General features: G+C 39.5%; 1 protein-coding gene across 4 annotated transcripts in view; it reads left to right on the top strand.

The window, feature by feature from the left end:
* Positions 1–25,542, top strand: part of LOC108558231 (protein muscleblind) — an 85,535-nt gene that overhangs the window by 4,138 nt on the left and 55,855 nt on the right. For 2 of the 4 annotated variants that reach the window (XM_017915071.1, XM_017915069.1), the window contains exon 2: positions 7,029–7,846. In XM_017915071.1, the coding sequence (XP_017770560.1) occupies positions 7,661–7,846 (186 nt within the window). In that variant the 5' untranslated portion in view covers positions 7,029–7,660. Of the gene's footprint in view, positions 1–7,028; positions 7,847–25,542 lie in introns of those variants that run through there. The other 2 variants (XM_017915072.1, XM_017915070.1) reach the window with 1 other exon arrangement.

Here is a 25,542-nt window from a genome sequence, read left to right as displayed (position 1 = left end):
TTGCATTATCATTCTTGCGATTTTATTTATAATCAAATTTATTATAAAAGAAGTAAATATGTTATGTATCATTAGTCAAATGAAAAGAATGATGTAAACTTGAATAGTTATAAAAATGTAACAAAATCCAATAGTAACGCTTCTTTTATGACACTCTGAATTATCATTCTTGCGATTTTATTTATAATCTAATTTATAATAAAAGAAGTAAATATGTTATCTGTCAGTAGTCAAATGAAAAGAATGATGTAAACTTGAATGTTATAAAAATGTAACAAAATCCAATAGTAACGCTTCTTTTATGACACGTTTATGAATAATGTGATTTAATGCGGTTTTCTTCAAAATTTATAATCCATATTGTCATAAAAGAAGCATTATTGACTAACCTCAAATTATATACACTTCACAACTGTCAAATAAAAGTTGACGTAACATCAAGAGTTAAAAAAATTGCTAAGAAATTAAATAGTAACGCTTCTTTTATGACACTCTGCATTATTTATAATCTAATTTATCATAATCGGAAGTAAACATGTTATCTATCATTAGTCAAATGAAAAGAATGATGTAAACTTGAATCGTTATAATAATGCAACAAAATCCAATATTAACGCTTCTTTTATGACACTTTTATGAATAATGTGATTTAATGCGGTTTTCTTCAAAGTTTATAATCCATATTGTCATAAATGAAGCATTTTTGACTAACCTCAAATTGTATACACATCACAACTGTCAAATAAAAATTGACGTAACATCAAGAGTTAAAAAAAATTGCTAAGAAATTAAATAGTAACGTTTATTTTATGACACTTTTATGAATAATGTGATTTAATGCGGTTTTCTTCAAAATTTATAGTCCATATTGTCATAAAAGAAGCATTTTTGATTAACCTCAAATTATATACACTTCACAACTGTCAAATACAAATTGACGTAACATCAAAAGTTAAAAAAATTGCTAAGAAATTAAATAGTAACGCTTCTTTTATGATACTTTTATGAATAATGAGATTTAATACGGTTTTCCATAAAATCTATAATCCATATTGTCATAAAAGAAGCATTTATGACTAACGTCAAAACTGTCGAATAAAAATTGAAGAGTTAAAAAATTGCAAATAAATTAAACAGTAACGCTTCTTTTATAACATTTTCAATGAAGATTAGTGTTTTGTAAATAATATTTATGTTATATTTGAAATCTCATTTATTATAAAAGAAGGGTAAATATTTAACTCTCTTAAGGATAATCTGATTTCCACAATGAAAATTAACATAACCTCGTTGTTTAAAAAAACAAAATAGTCATGTTTCTTTTTCAATATAATTAATTAACACTTTATATTTATAACCTTAAAGTAAATATTTAAGTAGACATATGACAAAGTTTCTTTTGTGACATTTTTGTTTTGTGACGCTTTAGTTCCGGACCAAAATTTCAGGTTTCCACGTGTCTGTGCGTCATGGAAATTGCGGTATTATATTAGGTGGATATATGTGTTCAAAAGGAAATATTCCGCGTTTGAGACTAAACCTATATAGACTCGCTTTTTTTTTTCGCTTTCGGGCATAAAATTTATTCACGTTCGCCATCTGCTTCCGCCATGCTCGGGGATTCCACTCCTCGCTCTTCTCTTCTCTTCATTCCTCTCAATCTCTCCTCTCTTTCTCTCGTTGTCTCTTTGAATTGAATTACCCACTGCTCCACGTCCGACTCAATTAACGTCGAATACAATATCATAAAAGTTAAATTACCCTCACTGAAAAGCAAATACGCAGCTTCGAAAAACGTTGAACAATTCTCGACCTTTTCGGTGGAAAAAAGAAACGCCTGTTTCGCGGCTTGCGCCCACTACATTCTATCTCTCGCTCAACGGACACTAACTATACGCGTTCTCATTCACTAATGGCATTTCCAACATTTGCATAAATCGCTATGAACTTTAATGTTTTTTCTATGTAAATGCCCAACCTTATCTCATTCCTTTTTCAAATTTATGCTCGTGTTCGCTATTATTTCTTATTCACAGTTTGTTTTCCAATATATTATTATATAAATAAATTATAAAGAATTTTATAACTAACGGTAAAATTAACATGTAAAATACTTTTAAGGTATATTTTTGTGTGTATATAAAAACGTATCATTTTCGCTCATTAATGAAGAACCAAACTCACCGGCGTTTTCTTTCGCCTTAATTTTCGCGTTTTTCCTCTTCCACTGCCTTTCGTACTTTAAGGATGTATGTTTTTGCCTTTGGAACTGGAAGGAAACAAAAAGAAGGATGAAGTGGAAACGTTACACACACACACACAATATTTTACTGCTCCTTCCATGTAAATATTTGTATAAAGTTCGCATTAACGAGCCGAACAATTTATATTTGTACGTCCATATAACGTGCTCAACGTTCCGTCTTCTTTATCCTCGTGCGTGTCGTGCCACCGTTTCGTGTTCTCAAAATTATATCTTTAAGAAAAGAATTTAAAAAAGAAGTTAAAGAATCGTGCATACTTTCATTCAATAAATCCACAAATTTAACGAAAACATACAATTTTCGTTTTGATTTTAATATAAATTAAATTTCATGAATTATACTTGAAAATTTTAGAATATTTCTAGTTGGGATTTCGTAAAACCAGAAGTAAATTTCAACAAATGTGAAAATGTAATAAGGTACAATTATGTAATTTTAAGTGGAAACATTGATTGAATATGTGTAACGAATTTGATTTGAGATGAAAGTGGTTTTGTGAGTGTGAGCAGGAAAAGTCTGTAACTGATTGCATGCACTTTCGTTGCAACATAAACTCTAAATTAAAAAAAAAGTAAAATAATTCCAACTAATCCGATTTTTCGATGATGAACGAGATCACCGTAATCCCTCTTGGAAATGTATAAATCGCCAGTCGAAATAAAGAAAGAAACGCCCGGTCATCACGGAAATTGGGGCATTTTTTTTTTATATAACGGTGTATCTCTTAATTGTCGAGAACGCGAGCGCGTCTTTCTATAACGAGAAAAACCGTCTGAAAGTCACGATTCGTTCTTTCAACGGTAAAATTCTCTCGGCCATAGAAGGAAGATGAAAGAATTGGAGAGAAAGAAAGAAAAAACACGCACAACTGTTTATATTCATTTATTCCTTCCAAATAATGTATATTCATCTTTCATCATCATCATCATCAACGTTTTTTCAAAGTCAAGTTCACGTTTTTTTTTTTGTTGTTGTTTAAATTTAAATTAAATCCGCGTAATTGTAATTAATTGCGGATGCATAATTTACGTAATGAGCGTGTGCGGTGCGCGCACACAAAAGAGAGTAATTAGTTAAAGAATAAATAACAACATGTAAGATTCGTTGCGGCGTAACGCGAGGTATAATAATGTTATTATTAGCGTTTAAACGCGAGAGGACAAAAATTAAATAAGCACGAGATAATGCGATAAGTGGGCTTAAAGCTGCTTCCATTGTCTTTGATTTTCCGGGGTCCTTTGAAGCACCCGCGCGTTCGCCGTCGCCGCCGCCTTTGATGATGATGGCTTTCATCGAACTCTCATGGCAGAATCGATGCAAGCTTTGAATTGTTACAATGTGTGTGTGTTGTTACGTTAAGGATAATAATTCAATTAGTTTTAAACTCCGTCCGGAGTTTAATCTGCGGATAAAATTGCAAAAATTAATATTATTAAAATAAATAGGATCCTTCTAATCCAGATTACTTTCTTTGCGTGCGCTCTGGAATATCTTGCATTTTTTTTCTCTCTTTCTTCATCTTTCTTCAACCCCTTTTGGAGGAGAAAGAGAGAGAGAGAGAGAGAGCGCAAACGTTATGCAACCGCGTTATTTTTAACGATTACGCGAGAGCGCAGTCTGGCCAATTAAAATAATACAATTTTTCTTAATTGCGCTTCGCTCGCGCTCCGCTGGCTCGGGACCATTTTAATAATTTTTTATATTCCCTCTCCGTCATCTTTCATCCTACCTACTTAACTCTCTTTCTCTTTCTCGTATGAATGAATGGGTGGATGAGAGAGAATGATGCTCAGTGAGATGATGATGATGATGGCGGAAGGCTAATGATTTAATCCCAAGGTTTCGTTGCACTTTAACTGCCATCGGCCGCAATTATTAAGCTGCTTAAACGTGCGTCCCAGGGGCGGCGGCGGCAGCGTTCCATAAATTTCCGTCCATTTTTTTTCTCTCTCTCTCTCCCATTAATTAACGACGACGAAGATGGACGCGACGTTTTTAAAAAATTGCCGCCGCCGCCGCCTCCGACGATGTTTGACTGCGACGATGTCGACGGCTGCCCTTCGCCGCCCCCTCTGTGATCGTAATTAGTCACTTATGCTCGGGCCTTGATAATCTGTCGTCGCTGTTTGAATCACGTAATATATTGCTGCCACTGCTGCCCCCAGTGCTTGCGACTCGCTTCAGATATGAATATTTTAGCTGTGCTGTGTGCGCACACCCCTTGTTTGATTTTAATTGACTTTCCGCGACTTCCTCTCTCATCAATTCCTCGTTTTCGGGACCATTAATTTCGCTCCGCCTCGGACCACTTGCGGCTAAACATCGTTTGGAAAGTTTTGATAAGCGTTAAAAACCATACCAAACCCCCTCACACTTATACAAATAATCGCGTATTTTAATGATGCAGATTTCAAAATTTTAATTGCACTTAATCTTATGTACAAGCCTGCATAAAGGATAGGGCGGATATATACGCCGGTCGTCCTCAAAATTAAATCCCAGACATCTTATGTATAAGACTGCGGATAAGGCGGATATATATGCCGCTTGTCCACAAACTTAAATCTGAGACATCTTATGTACAAGCTTGCATAAAGGATAGGGCGGATATATACGCCGGTTGTCCACAACATTAAATCCCAGACATCTTTTGCACAAGCCTGCGGATAGGGCGGATATATACGACGCTAGTCCATAAACTAAAATCTCGGACATCTTCTGTGTAAATCGAAAACTTATAACACTTAACATGTTTTATTGAATTTCGGAAATACAAAATTTTGTTAATTATTAAATAACACAATTGATAAGTGTAGTTAAAGTAATGGAATAATAAAAAGTTTGTATAATTCTAAAGTTCGTTAGGGTAATTAATGTTGTTTACGAATATAAAGACTGTTGTTGTTTTGTTAAAACTGCGGTTTTGTTTTAAATAATAATTACTTTGTAGATAGGATTGATTGTGCAAGGATAATGGATTAGCATTTTTTTGGGGGGTTGGGAAGAGAAGGGAGAGAGAGCAGGAGCAGCTATTATTACGGGCGTCGCTAAATAACTTGGCGCAACTTAATGTGTAATTTATATGACGTTCAGTGTGCTTTCGGGGCAGAATTCTGTAATGCTAGGGGGATAGCTTGGGTGTCCTGATGAATCGTCTGAAATATATATATATGTATATAAATTCCCGCGAGGGGCGCCGATCTTAATTTCGCACGTGGCGCCTTTAAATTTTCCGGCTTTGCGTTGAAAATTACGACCTCTGCGTTGCATCAAAAAGCTGTATTATATGAAACAAGGTGTGTGTGTGTGTATGTATAGGGGGTTGGTGGAGGTGTATATGCGAGAGGGCTTTAAAACGCGGGGGCGGCTGTGGCGGCGGCGCTCATCCGATAATTCAGAATTTGCAACTTGCAGAGCGGCGCAGAGCCGACCATAGATCTGCGAGGCATTGTCGTGTGAAATTGGATTTTGTCATTTTAATTATAATTTTATCTGTTACGTGTGCGATTTTAATTAACCCCATCTGAAATTGATTGAGCCTCTGCCCAAAACCACACTCCCCCCCCATATCATACACACTGCATCAAATGATACGTCAAATTTTCATTTTTACAAATTGAAATTGTATGAAGATTGTAAATTTCTTTGGTATTTGGCAATAGTTCAGCAAAATGTGATATGGATTATTATCGAATGGATGATCGCTACAGTTAGTGAATTAGACAATAATAAAGATGACAATTTGAGTTTGATGATTAATTTAATAATTTTAACTTTATATTCTTACTTCATCGATTTTTTTTTACCAAACAAAATTGAAATAAAAATAATTCTATAGTTTTATTCATTTGCACGTTTTGTATGCGTTCATTTCTTTCAGTGTTTCGACGCGTGGGCGCAATTACAAATAGATTTTTTTGGCCTAAATTCGGTTTCGGGGGGCGCGCCGTAAAAATAGCGCCCCCCACGTGCATTTTTATAAACGGCTCAAATATACACACACTTACACTCATATTATACGCTTTTAATCAGAATTTCCTCTGCTCAATTATTATTTCTGTTTTTATTACGATGGTTTTTGAGGGTTTATAAATATTTAAACGAAATGCGCCCCTTTTCTTTTTTTTTTTTTTGATACGTCGACGCGATGTAATAATTCCATTGCAGACTCGTTAAGTTTTACTGCGGAATGGATTACGTTCCTGAAACGCAACTAATGAATTGATGAAAATGAAACTCTTAATTGCGCATTTTTTTTTTTTGTAGAAAACGAAATTGTTATACAGTTTCGGGAGCTGCGCTATTTATAGATGTGATTCATGATTCTCGTTCTCTATTCATGATGGGAAGAGAAGAAAGAGTAAGTGAGTGAAGAAATGTGTGTGTGTATAATATGTATCTGGGTGTAAGCAGCAATGATCTTTTCCGGCGAAGAGGATATTTTTGAAATAAGTCACGACGGTTTGTAACCTTAAACCACCGTGTGTCACGCAACCGAGCTTCTTTTCTTGTTTCTTCTCCATTCTTTTCTTTGCTTGCCACCATCATGATCCGAGTAACTTTACACTGCATCGTCGACTTGCACTTAAGTCACTTTGTTGCAAATCTTTATTGCTCCACATAATTTTTGCTCAATTTATAATTTTTTTTTTCTTAAGATATTTTTACAATTTCCAAGTTTTTTCATTATTTTGGGTTTTTTATTGTTAATGAAGCTGTGAAATTGTTGACTAATTTTGTTTTATTGATTTTGTTTGATTGCAGATCGCTGATTAAATCAGAGAAGCAGTGAAATCATCGGCAGTAGACACAGAGGGCTTGCTGATCCGTCGTTTTTACCTATAATTTCGTCGAAAAAGAAAAAAATCTCTCTTCCTTAAGTGAAACATGCGCTAGCTTTTGAACGACAGCCGCTTCGCTTTTGCCTTCCCGCTTCCTGCGTTAAAGTCAAAAGAAAACTCAGAAAGATTCTTAAATCCAGCCCCCTCATTAGACACCCCAAGTCTTGTTTCCTAACAAAAAAAAAAACCTTTTGTTGTTGTTGACCCTCCTCTAGTCCTGCTCTGGAACGAAGGGAATCGTAATAATAATAATAATACGAAAAGGAGAAGAAACCAGTTTAATTTCCTCCTCTCGCGCTTAGTTACTGCAATAATGAACATTAGTTGCACCTAAGAGTCGAGCTGAGTTACTACTTGTATTACTACAACAGCCATAACCTTCTTCCTCCACATTTCCCTGGAGGTATTTTTGCACGTAAAGAGAACCGAGCAGGAGTGATAAATTCCTGTCCTCCCAACAGCATCGCAATTGACCCGGCGTACTACCCTTACTACACCTCCCCGCACCAGCACCTCTACCGCTGTCCGCCGCCCTCCTACGACAGCAACAGAAAAATGGCCATGGTTAACATGAACAATCTGCTGAACGGGAAGGATTCCCGTTGGCTGCAGCTGGAGGTCTGCAGGGAGTTCCAGAGGAACAAATGCTCCAGACCGGATACAGAGTGCAAGTTCGCACATCCACCAGCCAACGTCGAGGTGCAGAACGGACGTGTCACCGCCTGCTACGACAGCATCAAGGTAAGCAAACTTTTTCATCTTTCATCGTGATCTCGATAATGATATCGAATTTTATTTAAATTATCTTTAAAAATTGGTTTTGATGATGATGTGTTACATCATTGTGGACGTGAATGATGTGTGTTCTGGTGTAATAAGGATGTGTGCGTTTGCCTCTGTCCCACATATAATTAATTGAAAGGAGGAAAGCATGTGCGCGTCCGTGGGTCGCGTTTGATTGCACATTCCGAAGTGGTATCATTCGGTGGCTCCATCTGTGTCGCCGAACCGGAGCACATCCATCCCGAATTTCCATTCCCATCGCGAGAGTTGAGAGATAGAGGACTTGGAGGTCGCATTCTCTCTCTCTGTCCCTCCGTTCATATCTGGTTGAATGTAGGAACATTGAAATTATAATCCGTGCGCTCCTGATGACATTACCGAACAATACTTGTCACTGTCAGCCATATTTCCTGCTCTCTCTCTCTCTCGCGCGCGCGCGTATAATTTGATATATCGCCAAATTGGAGGCATCAGACTTATTGTTCCCAAAAGCGTTCACATTGTGTCTATATCTCTCTCTCTCTCATTCTATATCTTAGACGTCTTGCGTCAATTAGTGTCGTTTCATTAATTGCCGAGACTTATCCAGAGAGTTTCCCTCCAAATATCTTAACGAATATCGCTCCAACATCGATGTAATTATTAAGCAGTTATGCGAGCAAAAGGTTGCATTAATTCGTGTCGTGGCATCGCGCATCAGAAACGAAACACACTACGTTCTCTTCGGTATGATCAAGTATGCGGAGACTTAAGTGGCGGAGGCGATTACGCAATCCGCGCTTCAGAAATAACACATCATCGATCTAAAAATAGATCAAACAGTGCTCTTTCTCTCTGCCCAAGTCTGCGTTCCGTGTGCGCTGCTAACAGCAAAGCCATCCATCCATCCAACCCATACTATATATGTGTACGTACGTTAGTGAGTGAGTGTGCAGAGAGAAAGAGACCTTCATTTCTCATACATCAAAACGGCCACATATTTTATTAAAAGCTTTACCCTCTGAATACCTATATCATCTCTATATATATATATGTAACATGACTATTTCCTCGGTCCGTGAAGTGAAAAAAGCTCTTTCTTCCACTGCTGACTCCATTCATCAATTACCAAAGACTGATGATATGTGCGCTGCGGCTGTTTTTTTTTTTTCGTCTTTTTCTCTCCACCTCCACCTCCTCATTCTCATGATCCTCTTCGAATGATGCTTCGGAAATTTAATTAAAAACCGTCCTCGGGTTTATTATCCTCCTTGGGCGCAGATCGCGCACATTCGTTTTATTATTTTTATTTTCTTTTATATTTATTTTCGTTTCGTTTTTATCTCTCCCTCTCTTTCTTTCTCTCGTGTATTCGTGTGTGTTATTCAATATGCGGCTCGGGTTTTGGCCTTGGCTGGGGTCTCGGATGTCCGCGGGGTTCGCGAGGACGTCAGAACCGGTCCAAGAAGGTCAGAGTCTGCAGATGCAGAGAGAAATTCCTCGGGCAACAAGAACAGGACTTTTGGTTTGATGTGGTTTCGTCGCCGTCCTCGTGTTTTGTTGGTCGAGAAGATGATTATGATGATGGTTGGTTGGTTGGTGGATGAAGAAGACTTTTTTGGGCTTCGCCGCGCGATTAGATAATCTCTTCAAACTCATCTCTGCAATTTTCTCTGAAAATGTTTAACAGCTGAATCGAGCAACGTTCGAATTGTTGCTGTGGGAGTGTCGTCTCTACTTCTTCTCGTCCTGCGAGTTCATTGCTTTTAGAGAGTGAGCGAGAGGAGATGCGTATCTCTTCAGGACTGTACCGACGAGTGGGTGTTGGTTACAATGGCCGGACGATTTATGGCGCGTTCCCCTCATCTCGTTTCCAATACGACTTCTCCTCGTGCTCGTTTCTTTTTCCTTCGCCTGTTTGCAGACTTCGTTCATTTTTAAACCTCTATCTCCGACCGTCCAAGACGAGATTCATTTAAAAGGAGCTGTTGCACTTTCTAAAATTTTAAAATGGCAAGAGATGGAAGAACTATCGAAACTTTCGACGATTTTATCCCATGGTCACAACACCTCTCGTTCGCTTCTCAGCAAAGAAAATCGAAATTATTATTATAATATCAATGTTCCGTGATTTCCATAAACTTTCCCCACCAGCGAGCGTTCCATAAAATAAGCTTTTCATCATGTTTATTGCGGCAGTATAAGTTCGAGGAAAACATACCCATAAAAAGTTATTGTTACACCATAATATAAGCTTTTGTATTCCCGAATCGCGGACACAGCACCTCCCAATCCCTTCTCTTTCTTTCATTCAAATGTAGCGAAGTCAAGAACCTCGACGTCCGTATGGCCACGACATCTTCATTTATATCTCTCTCTCTCTATATATATATATTCGCGTAATGTTGGTTTGTATCAATCGATAGGTTGAGGCGCCGCGACGTCGCCATTAGGAGCGTCGCGTCGCAGCTGTTTCACGAACTGTGTTTGCCTAGAAATCTAATAACTGCACGCGATCCCAAAAACCAACCCCACACATGTATTTGCTCCGGTCTTCTCCCTTTGACGACGACGATCCACACATACAAACGGAGAAACCGAGAACCCTCTTCCATTTCACCTCATCAAACCGCAAATAAAAAAAAAGATAAAGAGAAACGTAAGGTAACCATTCTCATTCTCAGTTTATATCTATGAAATGTGTAAGTTCAAATATAGAAATCGATCTATATTTTTATGGGTTTACTGTAATTAGGAGGTGCAGTGTCAAAAACAAAATGTTTTCTTTGGTAAAAACAAAAAAAACGTACGTTGATGGAATTACTCGGACCCGCATAATGTATTCAGAAGGCCTGGCTCGCAAAGGGCTTTTTATTGCGTTACATAACCGTAATTGTTATGGGCCGCGGCCACTTTTCGGTTTTGGGAATTCGCTTAAATTCTCTCATCCGACGTCTCTCTTTCTACACACACACACATTCTCACGTTCTCCACTCAGTTTTGTGTGTGTTTGTGTTTATAAATGGACTGAAAAGTTTCGGCGAAACAATGCCGGGGAATGCGAGAGCAAGTTTCTTCCCCGACGAGAAACTTGTTGTTCGGTCGGCGAGGTTTGTTTTTGCAGGAGGAGAACGCGCGATTCGCGACGCCCGAAGTTTTCCTTTTGAACTCTCCGTATTCATCTTAGTCTCTCTCTCTCTCACACTTTCACAGTGCCATATGTATTTTAATTAGTTTCTTTTTTTATAAAATTAATCGAAAATAGGGGCAGGGACAAAGCCATTATATTAATCCCCTAATTGATTCGTGCGGTGACCTCGAAGCGCACCCCAGTCTTCCGGAACAGTGCGGTTTCTTATTTCTTCCTGTTCCTGCTTAGGATTAGGTTTCTCATTGCTGCAATTTCAACGTGTTTCTATAATAGTTCTTAAAATGAGATACAGATGGCGTTCCTCATGAACCTAACCCGAAAGCTCGGTTTTAGATTGACTCCACTTCTTTGGACGGCCGAAAAGGATACGGATAAAAAAAAGAAAGAACACACACATATACACGCATAAGCATTTATCTGCCGCCCAATAAGGCAGAAAATATCTTCTTGCTCAGACCATTATCTTATTTATGTCGGCGCTCCCCCTTTTCAACTCATTTTTTCGTTTTGGCGATTTCAACTTCTACTTCTTCTTCTTAGTCCTGATGGGCAGAAAAGAAACCGCGCGACGTTATCTCAGCGACGCGCGCGAACCTGAATCAAATCTTAATGTCTGTTCGATTCGGGGAAATTGAAACTTTGTTACATCCATCGGAAAGGAAACGCGGGATGACGTTGATTTATATCCAGGAAACTTTGGCGCTCCTATCAAATCGCTCGCAGCGAAAGGAAAAAAAAAACGATAAATATAAGAAAAACTTTAACCTTCTGTTAAAATATATATATACAATTTTTTTTTGTAACAACTTTTCCTGTTCGTGCGTGCGCGTGTGTGTGACCCTTTTTCCGTTGAGGGCTTGAATGGGATTTGCATAAAGCTTGATAATCGTATTACACGCGAAAAACTTGATTCATCCGCGCTAATTGCGGTCTCCCTCCCGTACGTGAGTTGCAAGCACTTTTTTATTTAATTCGTCGTCCTGCTTCCACGAAAATCTGCTGCAGGTAATTCCTTTACTTTCCGCTCCCGCATTAAAGATAAGGCCGAATTTATCGGGGCGCAATTTGTTTAAGGGATGCAAGTCGAATGTTCAATTTGAAATTAAGTCGGTCGTTACGGATACACGGATTAGGATTTTCTATAAGTTATTGAAGCCTTAAAGTCGAGCTGTATTGTAGAAGTCTCTCTCTCACTCTGTGTGTTATCCGACAAGTTATGGGATTAATTTCGTATATAGGGGGGTTTTCTTGGAAATTCAATTGAGGCGCGTACGGCTTCTCTGTGTGCGCCGGAAGTTGTGTGTCGCGCGTTTTGTAAATTAGTTTCCGGTTAATTGCGGGAATTTAAAGTCTCGCGCGGCGCGCAAATATGTATTGTGGAAGTTCTTGCCAGCCGGAATTCCCTTAGGGCCGTGCAGATGGTGCGACCTCCTCCTCCTCCCGCTTCTTCCATCCAACCCTCCCTCACCCTCTCACTCCTAGATATATCCCGACAACTCCAATTGCGACATATAAATTCTCAACTTTACCTTAATTGCGAAATGTATTCGTAAAATTGCCCTTTTCCCTTGGAAAGACGCCTCCATATATATATTAAACCGTTGGGCCTGAGGGCTCTCTCTCTCTCTCGGCCTGCGCGCCGTTTAAACTTTATCCCGGAATCCCTTATTTATATACACATCCACCCTTCGTTGGAAGGTGGAATGTGCAGGTGGAACGAGAGAAGGAAGAAAAAAACGCGCATCTCCACCCCGCTTATTTATCGTCGCCGAAGCCCCTGGAAATTATCCGGAAGAGGATTACGTCGTGTTTTTGTTGCGCTTCGGACTTCCAGCGAAAGCGAAAATTCAATTACAACGCTTACCATCATAAATTTTCTTTTTAAACATTTTTTTTAATTGTAGTTTATTCAAATTCGATTTACATATAACTGCTACTGTATGTTGCGCAACAAAACACAATCTTATTTGGGTGAATTTGTGCGGTGAATGTTGTTTGTTGGAATGGTATTTGCTGGAATGGCAGAGGATGTGGATTTCCTGTGTGCATTCAGCGGATAATTTAAAGTTGCAGTTGTGTTTTTGGCAAATTGCGAAGCGGCGGCGGACGGGCACGTATCGATCAATTCGGTTTCCAAAAGGGGGAAAAAGGAGGGTTCCGACATTCGGGGATTCCTTTGGGAGTTCTGGGGCCGGGCCAAACGCAATTAGACGGAATTTGTACGCTGTTGACCGAATGTGTGTGAGTGTGTGTGTATGAATGTATGTAGCGAGCGTCCGGGGGTGGTGGGTTGCAGTGGGCTTTGGAACACGGTCATCGCCACCACCGGCCAAAAATCGGGGAAAACGTAGACCGAAAATCGATCACTGCTTCCTATTTATTTTTTTTTTGTACGTTTTTAACCCTTCTTTTTTTCATTATCGTCGTCATCATTTATTCGGGATGACTCAACCGTTGCGGGCGGAATAATCGAGTGGGTGCACACTTTATCTATGTATTTTTGTTCTTTGCATGAAACATCCGGAGCTATTGGAAAAGTTGGTCGGCGCCGCGACGTCGACGTCGGCGGTAGCGAAGCGCTGTCGCCGTTAAATTTGGCGAACGTGATCTCGTCGCCAGTATTAATAGCGGAAAGCTCTTGTGTTTTACGAGGGTTATATATGTTTGAACTTTGTCTGGGAAACTGATAATGCACTTCATCGGCGCGGGGGTGCTAGCGCCCTTTATTGCCGCCCTCCACCCACCAAACCAAAACCCTTCGCGTCTCACTCTCGCATACACTAAATCTCACATTCACTCACTCACTACTTGACATGCATACTAAGGTATCTCTCCGCATATCTCGGTGTGATATATATCTTGGACGTGAGATACACATAATCTTCGGCAATCAAAACATCAACCCTCTCCGAGTCGATTTATCATTTGCGGCATTTTCAGAAAAAGCTCATCACAAAAGGCAATTAATAATGGCTTGGCACACGAAGTGGAAATGCATGAAAAAAAAACAAGAGTGAGTTGGTGAATGGAAGGGAAAAGTGCGAGATTCCACGTAATTTCCTTGATGAAAACGCAAATTAACGCGTCGCGATTAATTTCAGCACGTCCCCGGCGGTTGATTATCATCTAATCAAGCGATTCCGCAGCTTTAATTGTTCGAGTTGACGCGTGAACGAAGGAAGGGCCGTTTGCGGCCCACGGGCCGCATACAAATTTATATCTATAAGTTAATGAATCAAGTTTGGATTTCTAATGGTTTCGTTTATTTTTTTTTTGTTGTGTTTGTAAAGGGCGGAGATGCTGCTGTGAGAGTGTTTAATTGTTGGTGCTGATTGCTGAAACCGAAGTGGCAGCATTATTCGCCGATGAGAGAGGGTTTTGGGGGGGAAACGATTCTCTCCTCCCTAATGGCTCCTCTCTCTATCGTCGAAAAGCCACTTTATCAGTTTAATCGAACCATTACTCTCTCGTTGCACACCTATATTCCATATAACATGCAGGACACACACACACACAAGTCTTGTCCTGCGAAACGACGGGGGGGGATGGAAATGTGTGATCGGTTTGGCGTCAATTACAAGGGCACCCCATTATCCCTCGGACCGTTTTCACGACCCCATAAATATGCCCACCGTTTGCATTTCATACGGATCAATTGCAGTTTTGAATTTTCATTGAGGATGATGATCATCACCTGAACAATTCACGAATTCCATCCACCAATTAAATCTGCGTTAACTTAACTTAGTATAGATTATAAGATTATTAATGGAAAAACGTACAAAATTGATGTAAATGTACATCGTTTATCCTGGGCTGTCTTTCAAAGTTCGATCAGAACGGCAGTGCATTAATAAATTAATCCTCGGATTATCCCAGTCAATTTGTATCGATTGATTATGAAATAAAAAGGGCTTCCGGGGGTATTTTTTCTCTTTCCTTCTCTCTCTGTTTTTCATTATTTATTTCACTTTTCTCTCTTTCTCTATGTCTGAGCGGCTTGCAGTAAATCATCGGGCGTCGATGTTTCCCCCGCCGCCGTTCGTGGGGAGCTCTTCGTAAGCCTGACAAAGTGAAATTTTCGCAATCGGATTTGGTTCTCCTTCCTACATTTTCCAACCCTCTCTATTTCTATATGCATGTGACTGTGAGTATGTGTGTTTTCCCTCCAAGCCGTAACACGTACAAACACACACACACGAGTCGAGCGATATATGCGAAGGGGTCGTGAATACGGCGTAATTATCGAGTTTTGGGTTTCGGGTTTGCTTGCATGCTGCGTTAATATAACACGACCCGAGTATCCTACTCGATCTTTCTCACTCCTCCTCAGTTTTGTGCTACTATGATGAAGATAGTCGCTTCGGTAATGACGATATCTCTCGTTAAATTGCAAGAATGGGGGGTAAGGTAAACACATTAGCCGAAGAATAAGTCCGCCAATTACCGTTTATTCCGAGCGATGCTATCGGTCCCCGATTATACGCCGTGCGAAATGCTCCGTTTTCCAACATTACCTACCCGCGCCATACCCATCCAAACTCACACTCAGACACATAAGTACATCGACCACGTACTTGGAACTGTATGCTAATTATGCGTTTGTGTTTGTTTAACGAAAACTTTCGGGAATGATATCTCTTCCCATATTATTCTCGCTCGAAATTGCTGAATACCTCCGGGCTCAACGGCGAAAAATTCCATCCGCAGCAAATGGAGGTACTTGCCACGCAATTGATGTGTGTCTTTAATTCGAAAGGGTACAACCCATTTGGGAATAGCGACTAAAAGTTAACCTCTTAATATAACCACCTAAACAAAGCCATAACTGTATCAAAATAAACATATTTCAAGTGAAGGAAACGATTAAGTAAAATAATGAAACTTTAATTTTCATATTACTTGACACTACACCTCCTTTTTTATATATATATTTTTTTCTACGTACGCCGTTTTTCATGGGCTTAAAACGTGAAAAATAAATAATACGAATTGCGTTCTGTTTTGTTTATTTCTTCTTTAGTCTCTCTCTCTCTCTTTCTCTAAGCGAATTATGGTCGTCCTGGGATCGTCCCCGAAATGGAAAACCGGGGCGCGTCTGAATACGCAGCGAGCCGTAAATTAAAGTAATTGCGTTAAATATTTACAAATAATCTCGTCTGCAGCGTCGGGGAGGATGCAGCAAACATAAAAAATAAAAATAAAATAAATAAAAACGCGATTTTTGCCCCATTCCGGACACAACACCTCCGCGCTCTGCTCTGCTACATAAATCACGACGCGAACGCATACAATAATGGAATCCGTAATTGTGTCATCGTTTTTTTTTTGTTTTGTTTTGTTTCAATCCGTATGCTACTTCCGCTTTGTTGAGTGCATATACCGGTTTTTTTTTTTTTTTATAAATGAAGCCAAAATTTTAGCAGTATTTAATTCTTCAATTTCGGAATGTAAATGCTGAAATAGTGCTTTTTTTTGTTTTGTAACTATTTTTTCTTTAATTGTTAGTTGTAATCATCATTTTTTCAGTTATAATTTTTAATTAGTGTATGAATGTAATCGAATGAGCGAAGATTAGGGAAAACTTGGTTTAAGTTTTGCGGCGGAGTTAATTTTTTCCGCCCAGGATCCCAATTAGATTTCTTCGTAGTCGTTGTGTTTTTTTTTGTTAACTTTCTTACGTCTTTCCTCGACATTATTATTCTCGGTTTTCCGGGAGGAGATGTAATTATGAAATTCTTAATGGTCGAAAAATGCTTCGGGCAATTACGTGCATTGCGGTTCCTCCTCCGAAGTTTCCTAATTAAATTTCGGGTCGTTTTCGGGGGTTTAATCAATTTTCGCGCACACGTTTTATTATTGTAAACTCTACTCTTTTCTTTTCTTATGTGTGCTCTTGGATACAACACCTCCCTTTTTGTGTTTAATTGGAGAGACGAAATTGCAACGGCAAAAAAAAATTTAAGTTGGGAACAATTTAACACCTTCTTTTGCAGGGTGAGGTGGAAAATGGGAATCGTCTCTCGTCCCTGAAAGATAATTATCTCTCTTCGCCGGCTTTTGCATGGAGAGATTGGTATCTGGTGGAGATGAGAGGAGAGCAAAATGCGCGCTCGGGGGTCGCGGAAGGTTAATTATCCAATTTGGATCACGTAATCGTCGTTTCTGCTTCTTCTCGTTTTTCCTTCCTCTACATGTTTTGCTCATTCTGCTGTTGTTGTGTGAAACCCCTTTTTTCCAGATGCATGCATGTGTGTGTATGGTGCCGGGGTTTGTTACACTTTTGTATGGACGACGACACGTCGTTACGCGTTTCCATTGTCCGTAAGTTCACACTCGGCTAGAGATCCGAAAGGGCAGTGGACCAAGCGAGATTGTCGACGTCCTATCAAGGACCTCCAACAAGGATGCGGACGGTCCTCCTCCCGCCTCTCCTCTAAAGGATATTATCGAATATGCAGCGCACAAAAGGTGCTATGTGCTCTTTCTTTTCATCTCGCATATTCTCGCACGTCTCTCTAACTAGAATTCACCTCGCTCCGCTTCACAACCCCGACAGATACACACTTAATATTTTTCCATCGATTTCCCCCTCATGGATATTATTGCTTTCGAAAACAAAATAATAAATAAACGCGTTTACCGAATCGGTGCGCGTGTCAATTAAACGAGACAGGTGAGATCTCCCTCACGTGTTTATACCTTAACCTTTCCGTATCCTTTTTATTTATTTATTTTTATTTCCTTCCCTCGACTCTACCTTTTCTTTTCTTTTCTTTTTATTTCCTCTTCTCCTGCGTTCATTCCTATTAAATTCCTCTTCTCTTTTCTCTCTATCTTCCTTTATTCCTCCTTCTGCGCCGCGATCCTCCTGGGAAATTCGCCGCGACCGTAGGAGGAAGGAAGGAAGAAAAAAGGTAAAGCAAAAGGGGGGAAAAAATCGAATTAAAATGCTCTTTCCTTTCTCGGTTCGCGCGCCCCGGCGCGTCAGAATTACACTCCGGAACGGAAATTCTCTCATTCTCTCTCTCTCCTTTTCTTTTATTCCTCACGTAATGCCTCTGTCCCATGAAATTGCATTAAATAAAACGTATTTGTATTTAAATAAAAGAATAGGGGAGGCAGCAGCAGTACACGACAGGACGAAGGATAATATGTAAATAAATAAATAAATAAACGCTGCAGGAATACGCTAATTGCAAATCATTTCAAAGAAAATAACTATAAAATGAAACTATTCTTCAATTAACTTGGCTGTGGCTTTAAACAAATGAATTGCAAACCGGATTGCTGCTTTTGTTATTCCTATATTCTATTCCCAAAATGGGACGCGTCCTTGATCCTTTCTTCTCCTTTATTTTTTACGTTTTTTTTTTTGCTTCCTTCCTTTCATTTCGTGCGTATATTTATTATAATTCTATACTTCCGCTCCCCGATGTGTGTTTTTATATTACTGCGGACCCTTTTTTTTATATATATATGTATATCTAAAGGGGGGGGGGGGCGAAATGAGGGAATTTGGTCTCCATTACCTTATGACACATAACTTCAAATTTCGTATATTTGCATATACATGCTCTGCGTGCCGATCTCGTAGTATAAAGTTGTTACCAACTACGTTTTTTTTTTTCCTTCTCTCTTCTTCACATCTCCCCCAATTTTTTTCACCCTCTATTATATATGTATATATATATATATTTCTTATTTTCTCCCCAAATCTTCGAAATAAATTTGTCCAATTCGGTGTCCCAAAATTATCACCAATTTATTTTTCATTCACAATTTGGTGAATTTTCAAAATTTCTCCATTGGTGTCATTTATTTTGTAAATCAAATGGAATTATACGCATTTTTTTTTGTATTAATTTTATTTTGTATTAAAAAAAGTTTCGGAATTTGGTGTTGGATTCCATCCCTCGTTGACACCTGAATCTGCGATTATTTTTTTTATTTGGTTGATGAAATAAATACGTGAAATAACGCAGCTATCGGATTGCTATGTTTGATTGAAAATTTGCGAACGGAACTCGAATTATTATGATAATAAACGCTGTTTCCAACAAATCTGTTTGTATCGAATAAATCTCGCATGTCGCAGTGAATTTTTTTTTTATGAAAAAATGCGAGGTGTGATGTTAAAGTTTCAGTATACGTATTTTTTGTATTTATTATCAATTTCTGTATCAAATTGTTTTTTTAAAATTAGGAGGTGTTGTGGTAAATCTCTTGGTAAACGCAATTATTGTAAAGTTGTGAGATTTGTTTATTATAAAGATATTAAAGTGGATGATATCCATTTCACGTTTCCTGCAGAACCATAAACTCGTGTCTCTATATATATATATGAGTCGTCCTCTCTCTGTAAGGGTTGGTTTTACTGCACACACACATACACACACTTTACGATCATCAAGATCACCTTTTACTGCCGACAACATTGCGGCGACAATATCAATTCAATTTCCCATCTCTACGGTCGGCCCGAAGGGCCTCCCGAGTTGCATTTGTAATCACGCAGGTCCCGCACATAAAAATTACCGCACGACACGCTTTTATTTTGCGGATCTGGAGGGATGGGTGGTTTATCGGCACTCGCGCTCGTCTTAAACACAGCTAAAAACCGTTCCGAATAGTTCATTTCAACCCCGAACGTTATATTACTTTCTGGGTGTAATAAACAAAGCGAACCATTTATACGTCTCCTGCGGTAATTTAATACACACTGTTCTTGTTTTAATAGCAATTTAGTTTGGAATCAAATTCGTTTTTATTATAAATCTTTTTGATGACTTGGATTGTGGTACTTCTGTTGTATTGATCATTTATAATGCAAAGAATGCGTGTGGGCTTATCTTATTTTTTTCTTGTCGCTGTCGCCTCTGGTGTTCGGGCGTCTTTTCTTTTTTTTTCGCGGGGGTGTGGTGGAAAAGGAGAGCTTTTCAATTTCGCCGTAATGTCAAAACTCTTGAAAACTCGGAGCGCCAAGTTTAATTAAAACTGGCGTCGCGCGAGTTAAGGAGAGACCGTCACGGCGAGCATTCTGAGGACTTTCCTTCTCTTTCTTTTGCTCTTCCCGCTTACCATCATCGCACCTCCCTCCTTCATCATCGTCGTCGTGCATAAAAAGAATAAGATGATGATGATGATGATGAAGACGAAGGGAAGAAATAAGAGCGTATCTGCGATAAATAATTGAACGTCTTTCGATAAAGGGGGGGAATAATTACGTTGGACGTCACACCTCCCTTTTTGCTTACAGAAAATTGATTTTCTTTTTAAATATGATTTTGAAAGTAGATCGAATTCTCTTTGCTCTATCAATTAATTAATCAAATATTGAAGAATAGGAATTTGATTAACGTTAATTGGTATGATAATAATTAGTGTCACGTTACAATGTGCGTTGAAAATGTGTTGTTTTCTAAATAATTGAATGTTAAAACGAAGGTTTTACTGCGCGATGGTAATGATAATTGAATGCAGTTAAGTGGAGTGATGGATAATTGAATTTGGTAAATGGTGGACTGGCGGCTTGTTGTTTCGCGCGCGCGCTTGATTATGAAAGTTGTCGGGGGTGGCGTGGGGGCTGTGTTCGGTATTAAATGGGCGTTTATTAATTGGAAACTTTATTAATTAGCTCGTTAATACCGCAATATCCGAGAGGTGTGAGCCCCTTTGACCTTCGACCTTTACAAAACACGGATTAGAAGTCATTAGCAAATTGATCTAGTACACTTTTTTTTGTCTTATATTTTTAATAATGATTCTTCCAGTTGTTTGTTAGGTGATGGAGTTAGAGGATGAATTAATACGCTTTTCGGGTTGTCTGCCCCCAGAATTTTTTTCGTGGACGCCTATGGACTGAGTGAAAAGTCAAATATCTTACGTCGATTATAACCTTTAAACGTTTAAATTTTTCTTATACATTTTTTAATGATATTGAAGCAATTTATAACAATTGTGGGAAAAATATTGAAATTTTCATTCAATTCTACTTGAATGAAAATTTCAAATATGCTCCGCAAGTTAATTTGTAAAGTATGCCTAAATTATGTCACAATATCACGTATTGTTCTAAATTGCTTCAAGAATTATTAAAATATGTATAAGAAATGTATTGGCGTTTGAAGTTTGTAATTGACTTAAGATATTTGAGGTTATTCTCAGTCAAAATCAGTGGCGTACATAGCAACAAAACTATTATTTATAATTAATGACCCAACGGTGGGTCATGCCGTCGTCAATGTGTTAAAAAAAATAAAGAGAAGAGAAGGAAATGTCTGCTCTTCTGTATGAGGAGAGATCGACGTTTCGCGATTAAGCGAGCGCATGATTTAGATTCTAGCCGGGTTGTGGTCTTCTTTTCTCTCTCTCTCCCTCTCTTATGGTAGTTGCTTTCTCTTCTCTTCGTCGGAGTTGCGGAGAGTTTTGTTGCCAGGCAATTCTCTCCTTTATATCTTTGTGTGGTCTGGGGCCGAGCGATTGATAGAGTTGTGTGTGTGTGCTGTGCTGTGTTTTTGCTTTTCCTCGGCACGAAGCCATGCAGGCAGGCAGGCTGTGATTTAAATGCCATTTCGGCCTTTTCCCACGCTGCAAATACAAACACACACTCAAGCTATATACCCGTGGAGTGAGGAAGGGTTCTTGTACTACGACGTACAGAAAAAGCGTTTAATTAATCGATGGAAATCTTTTCATCGAACTGATGTTGTTGAGGTGGTGGAGGAGTAGAGGGCGGTTTGCGTCTTGCCGCTCGCAAATATTTGCAGTAACCGAGGAATATTTGCGCGGCCCAGAGGCTTTAACACAATATTCGATCCTTCCACCTCGCTGGGAAACCCCGCAGCTTCGATTGATTTGCGGAAAAGGATGGTTTTTTTTTCCCCGTTGAATTTATCGTTGGCAACGGTTCAGGTTGTTGTTCTCCTTTGTTTGGTCTGACCTAGTGGCATAGATGGAAGGAAGGAAAGAAGGAGGAAGAACAAGAGGTGGAGGCGGCGTCGCGGCGCTCCGCCCATGGCGTCCAGGAGTCTAGACTTTGAGCCCCCATGTACACCATTGCTTCTGGACATGCCATGTCTTATCGATCTCTATTTTTTTTCCCCCCCAACCGCCTCCGTTTCTCTCTATCTCTCTCCACCCACTGGGCTTCTTGTTGTTGTTGTTGTATGTTTGTTGTCGTTTTCATGACTCGAATACATCGGAACATAATTAATGCGTTTCACATTTTCCAACTTTATATGTACGTGCGAGCCGGAGTGTATTGATAAACCGTCTCCGATGCGGGGGCGGCGATAAGGGCTTGATGTACTACTCGGGCCTGGCTTCTTATCCGATAAGAAGCAGGCCCATGCATATAAACCTTCTCCTCTTTCGTGCAGATAATCGCTAATGTAAATTTAAAATACGCCCGTTCTGCACACTCACTACTGTATCCATTTCTCTCTATCCAAACATGTACGCTTGATTCTGCTTTGCGAATATCGAAACCACTTGGGTAGTAGCTAGTAGCTGCATGGTTAACGAAGGAATCAAATTGCATTATCCGCACAGGATTTCCTTTTTCTCTTCTCTCTTCTATTTTCTTTCTATTAGCCACCCAATTCCAATTCTTATCCAAATGATCAATAGGAACGCGTTTCATCTAATTAAGAGCGCACCCCTCGATCCAAGAAAAACCTTTCTGAAAAAAGAAACACACTGCAAACTGTTTTTTTTGCTTACTTTCGGATTATTGCATCATTTTACTAGTTTACTTTTCTTCAAAAATATTAGTTTTAATTACAACATTGTGTAACATCAAATTGTGGATTGTGGATTTTTTTTTTGTTGTAGTTGTATCGCTGTTTTAAGGGTGAAACTCCTTACATTTTCGAAGTTTGCTGTGGGATCGATGTAATTGCGTTTGTTTGGGAATTGAATGTAATTAGCATTTTCGGTATCAAGCGGCGCCAAGTACAGCATTTCCGGCGAAATCGTGGGGTGCGGTGGTGGGTTTGAGGGTTGGTGGGTGGTGGCGGTGGAAGTTTTATCGGGGGCGGCCGTCTCTTCCGCTCCGTCGTCCCCACCGCGTTTTATCGACTGATATTTTTTGGCTGAGGCAATTCCGCCGTCGAGTGGAGCCAGGGAGGCGGCGGCGGTGGCGGCGGCGGCGGCGGCGGCTATACGGTCGTGGATTGGAGGGTGGGTGGTTCGGTCGAACTCTCCTCGTGTGCTTTGAATTCTTATCACGATATGAAATAAGTGAACTTTTCGAATAGTTCAGCATGACATTACCTCCTTCTCCCTTTCTTTTTCTCTCTACAAAACCCCCCTGCAATGCGCCGATTCTGCAGTTCCCATAATCGACGACAAAGGCTAAAGAATAAACGAGAACTAGAGAGAGGGACGAGGAAGAAAGAAATTGCACTTTATTCCTATTTCGTATATTTCCTCAACCTCAACCCATCCTAGACAACGTTTGGTTTTCTGGAATGATGAAACGGTTTAGTTGGATGGATGGAACGGAGGAACGGGAGGACGTAGTGTTAATAAGTGGGTCCAAACGAGATTATCCTGCCTCGTATTGATCTTATTAGCTTAAACCGAATCCGGTTAGGCGAGAGCTAAAGCCCTGTCAGTAAGATAGTTGCCAAGTAACCGAAAGCCAATCTCAGGCATTACGGCGAGTGCACCTACTAAATATGTTGTATGATTGACTCCTCGCTTCCCATCGATTTACCCCAATTCCATTTCGACGAGAACCATCCATACCCTACAAAACCACCCTCTCTCCATCAAAGCATCAAAATAAATAAATCACCAAAAATACAGATTGTTTCTTTTGCTATAAACATAGATTTTGTTTGGTGCAAATATGTGGAAGGGAACAAAAACAACATTATTTCTTGCGCTTCGCTGAAGCGCACATTCGATGAGCATTTGATTTCATTCGGCCACCTTCCTGATACGATTTTACCTTCATATGGAATTGCCTTTTTTTTGTGTGTGTATACACACCATACGCATACCAAATTTAATAAAGGACTTTCGTTTTATACGATTCAACGATTTTCCAAATACACATTTGTATTCTTTCAAAACTCAATCAAAATCAATTTACCAAATATTAAAATTACTCGGATTATTTTAAACAATTTTCAACAATTTGGAAATAATGAAACTAATTACAATTGAAGTTTGTTTACATGTGTAAAATAGAAAATATGATGCTATTCTCTCTGTTTTTCTCCCTCCGGCGGTTGCTTTCCTCCGTTTTATTTTCAATGATTTGAATAATTGCATATGAAACAGGTTTTGGCTCGAGGTTGTTGAGGTTCGTCGTCGTTTTCGCTACCTTCGGATGAGAGGTTGCTCTCTCTATCTTTTGGGTTGGTTTTTGGATGAGAGACGGAGGAAGAGGCGGCGGCAGCGGCGGCGGCGCGCGCCAAGGATGAGATTCAATTAGTCCCGGGTTCCCTCTAATTGGGCCGCAGCTTGCAGAAATAATTTGAATATAAGCAATATTTAATGTCGAGATATTTGCCTTTGTAATAAAGTGGAAAAAAAGAACCGTGGGCTCTATTAAACTTAATTGGATATTATAATATATATATATTTCTTCTCTCTTTCTCTCTGTCATTCTTTTGGTTGTTGATGGTTGATGGTCGGGGTTTCTCACTCTCTTCTCTGGGGTTTTCGGAATGGAATGCCATCCAATTAAAGCGTGCGGACATCTCGCATTACCGGAGGGGGATGATGATCGTATTAGGTGTTTGGGAACGCGGAAAATAATAGTTCTTCGGGTGTCCCTTATTATATTTTATGGGTCTGGAGACAGGATGGAAAAGGAAAAAGGTAAAGATGTCCTCTTCTCTTTATTTATTTTTTTCCCTTCTTGCACTTCTTGATACGTGCTCGGTTTCGCAAACGGCAAATGAAGAATTCAGATGGGAACTGCCGTCTCCGCCGCTGCTGCTGCTACGATATTAAAATACACCGCATAAAATATTGATGGTGGTTACCAGAAGCTGTTGGAGGATGAGAGGAGTTTTCTCGAGTCTTCGGTAAAATACGTGATATTAAAAATAATAATTCTTCCGAAAGTTTTCAGCGTGAGATGTTGTTTTTTTTTTTCGTTTCTGCTCTCGTTGCCCGCTTTGATCAAAAGGAATTTTTATTATTATATCATGCATGGGCGAGGGAAACCTCGTGCGGGGCGGCGGTGAACAATGGGAGTTAATTCGCAAACGAGAGGGAGGCACAGAGAAAGAAATCCAATTAAACGACGGCAAAAAGACGGGACGAGGTGGGATGGAGGTTCTCGTCGCAGGGGGGCGGCTCTGGCAGTGATACGAATACAAATGCCGATGCCGCCGCCCCCGGGGGGTCGCCCTGATTGACATTCGTTTCTTCCGAGCATACACACACAGAGAGAGGGAAAGAGAAAGAGAGAGGATAGAACTATGTACTGCGGATGGTGTTGTATGAGAGAGAGAGAAAATATATAGAAAGGGGTGGTAAAAATGGAAAAAAAAATTACGTG

This window comes from Nicrophorus vespilloides, unplaced genomic scaffold (genome assembly GCF_001412225.1).
Source record: "Nicrophorus vespilloides isolate i.1.1-1 unplaced genomic scaffold, Nicve_v1.0, whole genome shotgun sequence".
In the NCBI taxonomy this organism is placed as follows: Eukaryota; Metazoa; Arthropoda; class Insecta; order Coleoptera; family Silphidae; genus Nicrophorus; species Nicrophorus vespilloides.
The sequence above is the reverse complement of the archived record's forward strand: the minus strand, read 5'-3'. Positions and strand labels throughout refer to the sequence as shown.